The sequence below is a fragment of the Castanea sativa genome, chromosome 1 (assembly GCF_040712315.1).
Source record: "Castanea sativa cultivar Marrone di Chiusa Pesio chromosome 1, ASM4071231v1".
NCBI classification, from domain to species: Eukaryota; Viridiplantae; Streptophyta; class Magnoliopsida; order Fagales; family Fagaceae; genus Castanea; species Castanea sativa.
Window position 1 is genome coordinate 11,852,072 of NC_134013.1, and position 13,939 is coordinate 11,866,010.

Sequence of the window (13,939 nt, forward strand, 5' to 3'; positions counted from 1 at the left end):
AATAACTAGAGATTAAATTGTGGTAACTATATGTAGCACAAAAAAGTGAAAAACAAATTAAACTAAAATTTTACTTGAAATGAAAGTGTTAATGAGTAACGACCCATTTTAGCAATGACCCGTTGGATTGTGCTGATGAACAACCATAGGAGGTTCACTTTTAGCAGTTGGTCTCAATTGCAGGCCCCACATAAAATCCTAATGGAGATTACCAGTCACATAGTATACAAATTCACAATACAAACGAGGAAAGACCACTAGAAAGCTCTCTTATAGTAATTCCACTTCCACGATTTTCCAAACCCAAAGTTTACGGGTTTTTCTTTTTCTCAGAAGAAAAAACTTAAGAGTTTACGTGTATTCTTTCTTTCCTTTTTCTCTTTATACAACAGCAAATTTCATTCCAGCTTCTATATAGAATATACATATAAAGTTGGAAAGCCATTTCCATTACTCTAGTAGAGAATTAGAAAGCAATTTCTCACTTTTTCGGGTGAAAATTCCCATCTATTTCTCCATTCTCAGTTCTTCTACCTGCGTACTAATCATATAAATATAACCCCACCTCGCATTACCCAGCAACAACATCATCACCACCATCATCTTCTTCTTTCTTGTTAGCAATATCAGGCAATGCAGCATTTCCTTCACCATAGTAAAATCTAAAACACCTTCAATAACCCATATTCATAGTAATGGATCTTATTATCAGCCTCATAGTCTTGCTGACATTTTGTAGAGGTAATTTTTCAAACGCTTCAGATTATGCAGTCTTTGAATTATTGATTTATATATCAATATCACTTTATATATTGATTTCAATATTCCTTACTTTGATACAGGTATATCTGGGGCTACATTTACTTTTTTAAACAAGTGTGACTATACAGTATGGCCAGGAATTCTAGCCAATGCAGGTAGCTCCAAATTAGATAGCACCGGGTTCGAACTCGGGTTAGGCGGGTCTCGGACCCTCCAAGCCCCACCAAACTGGTCAGGAAGATTCTGGGGCAGAACCGGTTGTTCATTCGACCCAAACACTGGTCAAGGAAGCTGCACCACCGGTGACTGCGGGTCCAACCAGGTGGAATGCAACGGTGGAGGCCAAAAACCACCGGCAACTCTGGCGGAATTCACGGTCGGGTCGGGTACCCAAGACTTCTACGACGTGAGTCTAGTTGACGGGTACAATTTGCCTTTGATTATTGACCCGAGTGGCGGGTCGGGTAATTGCTTGTCAGTCGGGTGTGTGACCGACTTGAACCGACAGTGCCCGAATGAGCTACGGGTCGCGGACGTTTCGGCATGTAATAGTGCTTGTGGTGCTTTAGGGAGCGATGAGTACTGCTGCCGTGGCGCGTATGGTTCACCGAACACTTGTAAGCCGTCGATTTACTCGGAGATGTTTAAAGCGGCGTGTCCAAGAGCGTATAGCTACGCTTATGACGATGCCACTAGTACATTTACATGTACATCAGCTGATTATACCATTACATTCTGCCCTTCATCCACAAGGTAAGGATAGTATCCCACTATTTCGTATCTTTTCTTCTTTTTCTTTCCTTTTTCTATTTTAAAATTTGAAGTTTTTATTCTTCTTGAATTTATTAATTTATTGCAGATTAAAAAAATTTTTTTATTTATTATTATTATTATGAAGAAGTTGGATTTTTAGTTCGGAAATTATCTTCTCACACTCCTTGATATGCATTTCATACCCGCGACATTCATAATTTAACATGGAATGTTCACAATTTTTGTTGATATGCACATTAAACAATAAAATGACTCACGATAATAAGAAGTGTTAGAGAATCAATACTCATTTTTAGTAATAAATTTAGAGTTATAATTATTTCTTTTTTCTATAATTGTTAAGGTCGCAAGATATAAATGATATATTCTAAAAAAAAGTAAGTTATAAATGATAGATAATAAAGGAGGACAAAGATAAACATTGTGAAAATCAATAAAAACTAACATTGTGAAAAATAATGTGCATCTATTGTTCCATTTTTAGATGAATCTATCATGTGTTTTGACAATTTGTGTTGTCTCTTTAAGACTATTCTACTTAGCTTTCACATTACTTTTTTGCATTGCTTTTTGTATGCAACAAGCTAGCATGTAATTAGTGTTGACTTGTGGGATACATAAAGGTGAGTGATAGGCTACCTGTAAGCAAGAATGTTGTCAATAATTTAACATATAATGGTTGTGATACAATTCAAGTTCATGTGGAGTTGGCCTTTGATTATAGTGGTAGTAATTCGCATCCTATGAGAAATGGGTTGAGATTGATTAATCCATAGTAAGGTAGATGATAGTGACATATGGTTTCATTGATCATGTTAAATATATGAGCCTTATAAACATAAATAAAATCAACTTATTTTAATGAGCTTTAATATTTGATCAAAATTTTGAAGTTTATCACAATATTTTAATGAGATTTAATATGTTCCTACATTTAATAAAGTTTAATAATATATTTGATTCACTCAACATAATATAATCTGTTCCTACTTCCTACACACTTATTCACTAAATAGTGCATTTTGATATTTGATTTACTTGTAACACGATAACGTAACATAAACTAGAAGACTTTACCTAAATGTTATAGAATTCAGTACTCCTGTTGGAATTATTTTAATTTGAATGGAAAGGATAGTATAGCATTTTGCTTTCAGTAATTTATGTGATAGCATTTTCCAAGCTATGGCATACATCTTCAACGAAATTTATGTGCTTTTTTCAAATGTTTTTTGTTTCAACAGTCAAAAAGCTGCAACAAATACACCTCCCACAACCACAACAAGCACAACAAATAGCTCTGGAACCGAGTCAGGGGAGGTGCCAATGGAGACCAACAGCTCTTGGTTACCACTCTTTTCTACTGGAGACTCATCCAAGACCCTCTCTTCTTGTAATTCACTCGTTGTTACATTGACTTCCTTTCTCTTCCTCTTCTTGCTTTATTCTTAGTCTCTCTCTTTCTCTCTCTCCATGTATATTATACATTTATACTTATTTTTTATCTCCAGGCCACATGCATAGATATTTTAAACTTTACATATCGCATTAATTGTTTCACTCTGAGTTTGTGGAAGGATTGGTAATTTCTGCCACAACTTAGAAAGAAAGAGCTAATTTTTAAGAAGAGAATTTCATTATTCGGACCGAGATCCATGTGCTAAAAATTGAAAGTGTTTGCTTTACTTTTAAGTCCTGTATATATATGTGGGTTGGCAGCAACTGAGAAAGTAGGCCAACTTTGCTGGAATTGCAAGCTTGCTAGTAATGTGATTTTGGGAGGAAATGATGGTGCCTCTAGAAGCGGCTGTGTAAGCTTTATTTTTTATTTATTTATCTCCATTGGGGATATATTTGTTTATTATGTTCCTTTATATCTAAGGCTTATCAGATTTATTAGAAATCTCCTAATTCAATGACTACTCTAATTCATAAATCTCTCTACCATTGTTGCAATTATTAAATTTACCTTTAAAAAAAAAGAGTTAATGAGATTTATGAAATAATCCTTGCAGGGGGCAAAAACCGTGTCTTAGTCTAGTAGATGGCCTAAGGTTGGTTATTGGGCTCAATACAATTAATTTATAGAAATGGATGTGCAGGTCAACATCTGGGCTTCTTGGATTAGCAATTTGGAGAGTAAAAATGAAAAAATGAATTCATGATTGGTTTGACAGTAATGAAGTTTAAGTAATAATTAACTTTTTTATTAAACTTTCTCCTTGGGCTGGCCAAGGATCATTTTTACACTTGAGAAAACCTTACAATCTTTGTTCTAAAGTCTTTTCCACTTTTTTCCACCCACCCCTGTTCATGTGAAATCTTTCCCTTTATATAGTCATTCGATTTTCATCTCAGCCCTCCATTGGGAGGGCTCCTAATCTTTTCCTGGATATTTGTCTCATCTTAGCCTTGCTGACAGTAGTTGAGTAGGATACAGGCAATATGGACACTATTTAGGTGTCATTCTGCCATTAATGCAGTAGGCTAAGTAGGTGTAGTGTATTTAATGCAAAGGTGATGGTTATTTTATTGGGAAGTTTCCTCTCCCCCTTGCTTGCATCTGTCACTACGGCCTTCTTCAACATTCTAATTTTCAGTTTGGGCAGCTTCCTCCTTGTCTCCCATGGGACATCCTTTATGGTGCCTCCTCACCAGTAGGGGCACTCCTTAGGGTTTACCTGCTCGTCAATCATGCCAAGTATTTTGGCTGAGCCAAGCCTAGTTTGAAGGTAGGTCAAGGCTATTTTGACATGAGTGCCACCTCCAATCTCCCTGAATCCTAAATTTAGGAATGATGTTTTTTTTTTTTTTTTTTGATTCTGTAGGAATGATGTTAATAAACTAATAAATGTTTTAATTAACATTAAGTGAGTAACATTTAAAAAAAATGGTCATATTGATTTTTTTTTTAAATAGTTTGGATTAAGACCAGTAATGATTTGTTTTGTTGATAGATTTTTGGAAGTTAGTGCTTATCTTGAGAAGTTATGTATAAATTTCGATGTAGAGTAGACAACCATGTAGTTATGATTTTTCAATTACTTTATTTCTCAAGTAAATTTTTATAGATGTCGGGTCTCGGTGTAATGACAAGTGTCTTTCACCAAAAAAACAGATTAAGAATAAAGTTGCATATGTATATTTATCACCTCTCTCATTCCTTGCCAAAGTATGAGTTTTTCAATCAGAAATTCACAAAAGGAAAATTTAAGAAGAGATTAGCCAAGAAAATTACCTAACAAATTGGCATCAAAGACACTATAAAGGAGCAGTACTTTAGCAATGATTAGAGAAGGAGGAGGGCCTTTCATTGGTCAAATGAAAATTCTCCAGGAAATATGAGAGATGCTCTCATCCTAAATGTACACACTTCGACCCAACTCACCAACGGCCAAGTATTTGTGCAGTGAGATGAGAGAGCATCAATAGTAATGATGGATGCCAAGCAAGTGCTAATGACTGTCTCATATCTTCTTCAAATGGTGAGACTGGACTTCTATCATTTTAATGGGCCTTAAGGCACTATGAGACGGATTTGTAAAACAGATGAAATTATTGAACTTCATCAAAATCTAGTGAAGGAGAAGGTTCCGTTGGAATTATTTAGTTTAGACGGAGATGTCGGCTATGGTTTCAAATTATGATCCAAAGAGTTCTAATCAATATCAATTGTTATACGTATATCTCCATTTTGATGCAATTTTGGGTGTCAAACTGTCAATGGACCGTTATTTTGAATTTTTTAAACCACTGATGACGTTCAGCATTATGTAAAAGGGAAAATTATTGTGTACTCCCGGAGTACCATAAATGCGTACTCCCTCCTCTCACATGAATAGTAAGTCCCACTAATTAAATTCATGATGAGACCCACCATTTATATGAGAAGAGGGAGTATGCATTTATGGTACTCTAAGAGAACCTAATAATTTTCCATGTAAAAGAGATTATTTCAACATGTTTAATAATCCTGAATGATAAGATTGTGGATGATTTAATACCTATAAGCCACCACGTATTACGTTGGAGAAATCCTCCAACCCAGTTTGGAATCTGTTTTGCAAACAGTTCATGCTTTCATATGGCCGAAATATTTCTTTCGGCAAAAACCATTGCAAAGGAAAATCCAAGATCACAGTTGAAGATAAAATATGTGAACAATTTTGCATAAAATTACACATAATAATCTTAAAAACTCATTAACTAGGTGGTAGTAACAAAATTCTGAGTCATATGATTACAGAACATCTATGATCTAATGCTTCCTTAAACTGAAACCAAAAAAAAAAAAAAAAGACATGCAGTGTCTCGGGGTTGTCTATTGAGACAACTCACCGTAAGGGAGGAAACAAAAAAGGGCAGAAGAAGAAGTAAGTCGCCCAGCTTTCAAGCAATCTACAACTCATCCTTGACAGCGGAAGGCTCTGTCTCTGCATCATCCTTAACAGCATCAGCTTCAGCCTGGGTAGTAGCGGCAGCTTCTTTTGTTTCAGTTTCAGTCTCAACTTCTTCAACTTCATCTTCCTCCTCAGCTGCTGCATCAGGATTGATGCCTAGGCTAGACTTCACCGAGTTGTAAATACGAGCTGCAAAGTCCTTGGGTTCAGAAGGCGTGAAGCCACTCTCCATCAGTGCAGTGTGGTAAATAAGCTGTGCTGTCTGCTTTACACTCTCATCCTGAAAAGCAACCCGGTTGCGTTAACAAACCAAAACCAGCAACAAGTGAATGCCTAATTAAACATATTAAAAAACTACTGCACTTTCCTGAATTGCATCCAAGTAAAAATACAATAATACAAATACGGAAGTGGTTCCAGCTTCCCCAATATGTAACCATAGTTTAAACCACCCACCAAGGATCAGAATCACTTTATTAACAATGGCATTCACTTTCCTCAAATCACTCCATCAAGTGATTGCTGCATTTGGTGCACTAATCATTCTAATTTCTAATTCACAAAGCTGCTGGGCCATTCTTATTTCAGATCCAGGTTGGAATTCAGATATTTCAAACCAAAGAACTAGACATCATTCAATTTCATGAATCAGGGACCTCTAAAATTTCTACTGCAACAATTCTTACATTAATGCTAAACAATCATTTAGATTATTCCGAGGCAATCACAACTTGAACAAGCATTATATGGTATACACCATTAGTTGCTATTGACACTGCAATCTAAACTACTTGTTTAACATGATTTGTTAGTAGAATTATAGGCACCCTGCGGGAGTAACCCTAGGAATTCTAGGGGATTGTAATTTCAGTGTGCAATTATGCCATGTAGCCAAGTTCTAGGTCAAACAACCTTACACATTCTGCAAGAAGTCAAGTATTCCTTCTCAAAAAGGGCGGGCACCCTCTTGGGGAAAATGGTAGGGAGTTTGAATAGAATTGATGAAAATCACAGAGGCAAAAAGATATGTGCAAGCCAAAATCTTAACTCAGACACAACATGAGCATCCATTTCTATCTTATCTAAATTTTCATACTCAGCTTTCTAAATATGTATGGAAGGAGGGGAAATTCTAAAATGTACCTCAGGGTTCTTCACCACTCTCTCCTGGAGCTCCTTAATAATTGGGTGCCTTGGGTTGATCTCAAGTACCCTCTTTCCACGCATATAGGCTTGCTTACTAGCATCTGATAAAGTCTGAGACTGCATAATTCTCTCCATGTTTGCACTCCATCCATACTTGGAGGTCACAACCACACAAGGTGTCTCAGCCAAACGATTTGATATCTTCACATCATCGACATTATCAGCGGAAAGAGCACCCTTCCACCATTTGGTGAGTTCCTTGAATGATTCCTTGAGTTCCTTGTCTTTCGAATCTTTCCCAAGTTTCAGACCCTCCTTGGACACATTCTGGAATTTTTTGTCTTCATAATCCATAAGGTATTGCATCAGGTATTCATCAACTGGATCTGTGAAGAAAATAACCTGCAACAACATAGGGAAAAATAATTTTCAGTTGAGTAAATTAAAAAATTTTAACAAAAAAATGTTTTCCAACATCAAAGCACAAATAAAAACAGTGAAATGGGGAAAGAAATAACTATTATAAATTTAATAAGGATCTATAGTAAAAGCAAAATCTTTTTGCAAATGTACCTCAAAATTTTTCTTCTTAAGCCGCTCAAGGAATGGAGATTTTTCCAATTGTTCCTTGCTGGTTCCTGTAATGTAGAAGATATCCTTTTGACCCGCTTTCATTCTTGAAATATACTGATCCAATGAAGTCAATTTACCATCTGACTTTGTACTGTCAGAGAGATCCAAAACCAAATAAGTCCTCCAGAAAGAAGTGAAAGGCATGACAACAAATGGCAGCTGAAAAACTAGATTGACAAAATATACATAAAACAAAGTACATACGTCTCAACTCTGAGAAGTTTAGCCAATCGATTCCTGTTAGTTGCATCCTCAATAATACCAAGTTTAATGGACTTGCCAAACTCATTCCAGAATTTGGCATATTGACCTTTCTTCTCATCATCATCACTGGATGTTTCAACTTCTGCTTATCCATCAACATTCAACATGAACCAAAAGAGCAAAGCAAATCAACATCAGCAACACTTCCAGAACTAAATTCAAAACTAGCAAGTATTTAACCAACTAAATATGAAGCAAGAGACAGAAATTAGAAATTTTTTTTTGCTTTAGGATAGCCATAAGCCAGTATATGGCCAGGTTGTGGTGACCAAAACATATATGGAATGATGACTTAGTCTATAGATTAGAACAACACAGAGCTTTAAGTTGATTATCAGAATCAATAGAAAAAACGTTTTTCTAAAGCTTAGAAGAAGCAAGTTACAGATAAAATACCTTTCTTGTCTTTGTCATTGGCTTCATCTGGATCTTCTTCAGCAATTCTACGGATCATATCAAGGGCCTTCCTGATGAGTTTCTTCTTAATTGTTTTCAAACTGCTGTGTTGTTGAAGCATTTCTCGCGATACATTGAGTGGTAAAGTGTCAGAATCAACAAGACCCTGTTCAAAATGTAAACCATCAAGAACCAATACTACAAGCCACACTTCCTCACTGTTTCATTTACACAAATCTATTTGCAAGAATAATAAATAATCTGAGATTTACCATTAAAAAGTTTAGATACTTTGGCAAAAGCTCGTCAAATTCATCTGAGATGAAAACCCGTCTGACATACAACTTGAGGTTGGATTTTTTGGAGTTATAATAACTCTCATATAGATCCTGAGGGGCCTTAGGAGGCACAAACAAAACTGCCTTGAACTCAACATCACCTTCAGCTGTAAAGTGACTCCATGCTAAAGGCTTATCTTCACTAAAATCCTGTTGAACAACACAAGTTATAATGATGCAAACTAAAACTTTGAAAAGTTACTATAGTGTCCAGCAATTAACGAATATGGCAAATAACCTTTGCGAGAGAGTGGTAGAATTTGGCGTACTCCTCCTCTGTCACCTCCTTTGGACTCCGTAGCCATATAGCTTTAACATCATTCAAAAGCTCCCATTCAGAACTTTTTTCCTTAACCGTCTTTGTCTTTGGTTTTTTCTCGGCATCATCATCTTCACCTTTCTCAGCATCCTCCTCTTCTTCCTCAGAAGAACTGCTTTCAGCTGCTCATAGCAGTTGAGTAATAAGAAGGGAATCAGAATATGCAAGGAGAAAAAATATGCAACGTGCATAGAAAAATTTTGGCTACCCACATTGTGGTCACATGTAAACACATAAATAAATACTTCAACATATAACAAGCAAACAAAAATATTAATATTTCATTATGCATACATGATTCCTCTTCCTCGCTGGAGTCATCTTCATCGGCTGGAACCTCCACATCAACCTCCTTGGTTGCCCAGAGATAGATGGGGAAATTGATGAATTCAGAATATTTTTTCACCAATTCCTGCAAAAAGGAATAACCATGACTGACTTTCTGAGGAAACAAAAATGGATCCCTAGTAATAATCTAACAGGAAGAATAGAAGACACATTGAATTTATCATAATCCAAGGTAATAAGTACCCAAACTTTAAGTCAACCAAAAGCATACATAAAAATGTCATCAAAAGACAATAAAGTCAAAAGAAGACAAGCAGTAATGGTCCGTTTGGATAGAGAGGGAGTAGAGTAAAGTGAGTAGAATTGGCCCAAAATTAACCTATTTTCAAACAGACCGTACTAATTTCCAAGGTTGTTCCACTGGCCTCAGATTACTTACTCAAAAAGTGCAAGAGCACAGTACACTTGTTAGATTTTGGTGGTTTTGCACTTGCCAAGAGCTAAATGAAACTCTTTTAAATTTTCTGGTGGTTTTGCAAGTATCAAGAGGTTTTGACTGTGAATAATTGACTACAATTAACATGTCAAATGCCTTGACAGCACAGTGACTGGTAAGAAGTAGTGAGAACAGGACAGCAACCAAAAACAATGACCACCAAATTTCAGAGAGATTAAGGAAAGGCCAACCAACCAATGTTTTCTTTAAAGGCAAAACAAGTCAGAGGAAATTGGAAAAAAGAAATAGCAAGTAGTAAGAACAGAGCTAATAATGTAGTACATCACTAACCAGAAACATATAGAAATACCAATATCTTAAATAAAAAATCAGACACAGATTAGAACGTTCAAAGGCATATGGCATAACAAACCCATCATATACAATAGACACAAAATGAATATCCAACCACATGAGAAGCAGTGAAGCACCGATACAGAAAATAAAGTGAGCCCTTAGCCTCCCAATCGGTCAAAGTCAGTGTAATAGGTATAAGGAAATCATCAGTACTACAAGCAATAACAACTACAATATACAAATAAGTTCTTAAGATCAAATAGTTAAAATATACGCACTTTCAACTTGCTCTCCTCCAGGTACTCCCCAGCTTCATCTCTGAGGTGTAATCTAATCTCAGTTCCACGTCCTAGTGGCTCATTCCATGTATCCTCGGATATGGCAAACGCCCCATCAGCCTTTGATTCCCACACGTACCTGAACAACAGATTCATTGAATGATTATCAGTCCAACCAATTCAAGGTTCAAAGAAACAAATTCCTATAAGAAGTCAAACTGATCAAAAGGCTTACTGTTTGTCTTCATTGTGTTTGCTAATGACTTCAACATAGTCAGCAACAAGATATACAGAGTAGAAACCAACACCAAACTGTCCAATGAGATTGAGATCTCCACTGGTCTGCATTTTCTCCACGAATGCTGTACAAAAGAATAATTCATATTCACATAGTTAACACCCAAACCTACTCAAGCACAAAGCTCCACATTGCAAAATGCTATATATTAATAACATACCAGAAGTTCCAGACTTAGCTATGGTTCCCAAGTTCTTGATTAAATCCTCCTTCGTCATACCTATACCTCTGTCACGAATTGAAAGGATTTTCTTCTCCTTGTCTAATTTAATCTGCATTACATTGTGTTTTATAAAAGGTTACACTTTATCTACTCCACAAAATACCAACACTGCATTCTATAAGGAAGAAAAATCCTAGCTTTAACGTTGCACGACGTCGTATCGCTACAATTTCTATATTCAGCATTAAATCTAATGGCTTTATTATGTGTTTCTCTTGAGGGCAAAACTAACAAATTTTCACTATCTTCAACATGAAAATTCAAATATATAAATTATTGATAGCCGTTACTGACCTCGATCTCAAGCTTAGTGTTGTCACCTTCACCCAAAATCTCTTTGTCAGTAAGAGATAGGAATCTAATCTTATCCAATGCCTGAAACACAAAAATTATAAAACAAGTACGAATTTTCCATTAACACTAATTCATAATAACAATAATCATGAAAAGAAATATGCTATCAAAAATGGAAATCTTACATCAGAAGCATTGGAGATCAACTCTCTGAGGAAAATGTCCTTGTTACTATAAAGCGAGTTGATAATGATATCCATGAGCCGAGACACCTCAGCTTGGAACTGAAATTTCTCCGCGCTGTTACGGATCGATCTGTTTGAAATCGACTCCGATTCTCTCTTAACGACATCGGAATCAGTGGAAAGGCCATGTGGTACAGCGCCGAGCTTGTCCTCCACCTTTGGTGGATCTACAACCTCATCGGAAGCCTCCGCATTGGCGTGAATTTTCCGACCTACACAACCATAGATCACAAGCACAATTTACAACCAGAAAATTCGAAGCGAGATCTAAGAAAAAAGGTACTGTCTTTAATGGCGAAAAAAAACTAAATGCGAAAACCCTAGGGTATACCTTGATCTGGAAGAACGAAGAGAAGGCAAAGCAAAAGCAAAGCGGAAGGGATCGTCCACTTCCTCATCGCACTCTTTCACAGACTTTCTAGTAGCTTCTTCGCTCTCTGAAACGGTTCTCTTGGATTGGGCACGGTTCTTGGGCTACTTCAATTTTGCTCTGTGGATATATATAGCTCTGTTATTGAGAGTCAGGGGACCGTGAATTTCACGGGGTATTGACTCCCCAGTGGACGCTTGGATTGGGTGTTGTTTGCCAGCGTGGATGATCCAACGCCTGAGGGGTTTTGAAGCGAAACGTGGCGAGATTTTATTGGTTTCTCTTTGTTTGCTTGACGTGGAGAAACCAGGAGTGGAGGTCGGACCCACCAGACGACTTAGAAAGTTAAGTCCACTTGACCCATCTGATTGGCTTCGCAGTGACTTCGTGGATGATCGAACGGTTGGATTTTGCGTCTTGGACGTGGCTGGGTTTTTGGTCTTTTTGGAGGAAACGTGGCAGGGTTTTACTGGGCCATTTTGTTAGCTTGACGTGGAGAAATCATAAGTTCATGACTTCTAGTTTTTAGGCTTGTTTTGTCTAATTTTAAAAGAGGCCAGCGTTTAAACAGATAAGCTAAAAAATTCATCCAAAGTCGCTTTTGATAAAAGGGGAAATTGATGTTACCGTGAAGTTCACACACCGTAGACATAAAGCATAAAATTTTCATGTTCAAAAAACGATTTTAATTATAAATTTGAAATTGTGAAATCGTATCATGAAAATCCAATTTTACAATTTAAGTAAAATTGTTTTTTGAATCCCAAATTTCAGTTGACTTAAAGCACACATACTATATACATTTTTTTTTTTTTTTAGAGGAAACGATAGTAGACTTTATTAATTAAGAAACATATATACAATGGGAAAGAGAAATGGGACATATGACCCCTTTTTTCTCTTTTGCATCACTAGCATACGTTAGAGAAGCATGATTACATCCTAAAGAACACAGAAAGAAAAGAAACAAAGAAAAAACTTCAAAATCCAAATAACGATAAAAAAAAAAACGAATCATCACTTGGATACCCAGATTTCAGTTGACTTAAAGCACACATACTATATACATTTTTTTTTTTTTTAGAGGAAACGATAGTAGACTTTATTAATTAAGAAACATATATACAATGGGAAAGAGAAATGGGACATATGACCCCTTTTTTCTCTTTTGCATCACTAGCATATGATTACATCCTAAAGAACACAGAAAGAAAAGAAACAAAGAAAAAACTTCAAAATCCAAATAACGATATAAAAAAAACGAATCATCACTTGGATACCCAGAAAACCTGAAAAATGCCAAACGACACCTTCTTGATTTATATGGACATCGACGTGATTTTTTTTTTCTGTACTTAGGAATGGCTTCATGCCCAGCATGGTTGCCCTGCAACCTCCATCAATCCCATAGTAGACACAACACCTTGCTCATTATCCACAGTTCTATGTTTCTTTTCTCCCTTAACACCTGTAGTTTCCTTGTTCATATTTTCTGTTTGCTTCCTTTTATGCCCAAGTTCCACATCAACAATTGAAAAATTGATAAGAGTCTGAGGTCTTGTGACAAGCCTCTTCCAATTCATCATAACTTTTGGTCTTCCAATTGTAGGCTTCTCCACGGACTCAACTCTTTTTGGGCTATGCAAGGATTGACTTACACATTTATATATATTACCACTTCTTTTGGGCTGGACCTTATCAGTGGTCTTGTTTCCTTTCACAATACCACAACTAATGTTGAAACCTATATCTGATCCCTCAAAAATCGATGCGCCTTGTTTCCCTATTAAGTCATGATTGAGGATGACAGTATCCTCATCCATGACTACCACCTCAATCAATTTAGAAGGAATCACGCTATTATCTGGCACGTAGTCAGTTGGAGTCGTTTTTAAATTTGAAAACTTTAAATTGGCTTGGATGCCACGATCAATTTCCATAAACAACTCCTCAGAAACCGGAACGTGAATCTTCACAGGCCAGTTTACATCCTTCTCGACTGTAACTCTACCATCTTCCGGAGCACCGTCGAAGCTTTCATCTTCAGGTAAATTACCCGTCTACACTGAAGAAATCCTCCCACTTCCACTTCCAATTGGTAGATAATCTTGCTCATTT

At 36.5% G+C, this 13,939-nt stretch overlaps 2 protein-coding genes across 2 annotated transcripts; one reads left to right on the forward strand and one right to left on the reverse strand.

The window, feature by feature from the left end:
• Positions 1-264: 264 nt before the first annotated feature.
• LOC142642965 (thaumatin-like protein 1) lies at positions 265-3,188 on the forward strand. The gene is made up of 3 exons (XM_075817442.1): positions 265-741; positions 843-1,515; positions 2,781-3,188. Exons 1-3 carry the CDS (start codon positions 696-698, stop codon positions 2,986-2,988), a joined length of 927 nt encoding a protein of 308 aa, XP_075673557.1. The 5' UTR covers positions 265-695; the 3' UTR covers positions 2,989-3,188.
• Positions 3,189-5,677: 2,489 nt separating this feature from the next.
• On the reverse strand, positions 5,678-11,961 carry LOC142615681 (endoplasmin homolog). Its single transcript, XM_075788442.1, has 14 exons — positions 11,783-11,961; positions 11,392-11,663; positions 11,207-11,287; positions 10,850-10,961; positions 10,627-10,753; positions 10,392-10,530; positions 9,327-9,444; positions 8,952-9,154; positions 8,648-8,863; positions 8,376-8,541; positions 7,920-8,061; positions 7,656-7,806; positions 7,080-7,484; positions 5,678-6,216 (listed from the first exon to the last, which is right to left on the reverse strand). The coding sequence occupies exons 1-14, from the start codon at positions 11,847-11,849 to the stop codon at positions 5,935-5,937; spliced, it is 2,481 nt and encodes an 826-aa protein (XP_075644557.1). The 5' UTR covers positions 11,850-11,961; the 3' UTR covers positions 5,678-5,934.
• Positions 11,962-13,939: the final 1,978 nt, after the last annotated feature.

What these genes read in the sequence shown, in the direction of transcription:
- LOC142615681 (XM_075788442.1), bottom strand. Translation starts at nt 11,849, where the DNA reads ATGAGGAAGTGGACGATCCCTTCCGCTTTGCTTTTGCTTTGCCTTCTC. An exon ending in TGATCTCCAATGCTTCTGAT is followed by an intron (nt 11,288 to 11,391) that starts GTAAGATTTCCA and finishes TTTGTGTTTCAG; the next exon opens with GCATTGGATAAGATTAGATT. An exon ending in AAACTTCTCAGAGTTGAGAC is followed by an intron (nt 7,807 to 7,919) that starts GTATGTACTTTG and finishes TCTCTCTGACAG; the next exon opens with TACAAAGTCAGATGGTAAAT.
- LOC142642965 (XM_075817442.1), top strand. Translation starts at nt 696, where the DNA reads ATGGATCTTATTATCAGCCTCATAGTCTTGCTGACATTTTGTAGAG. An exon ending in CTTGCTGACATTTTGTAGAG is followed by an intron (nt 742 to 842) that starts GTAATTTTTCAA and finishes ACTTTGATACAG; the next exon opens with GTATATCTGGGGCTACATTT. An exon ending in TTCTGCCCTTCATCCACAAG is followed by an intron (nt 1,516 to 2,780) that starts GTAAGGATAGTA and finishes TTGTTTCAACAG; the next exon opens with TCAAAAAGCTGCAACAAATA.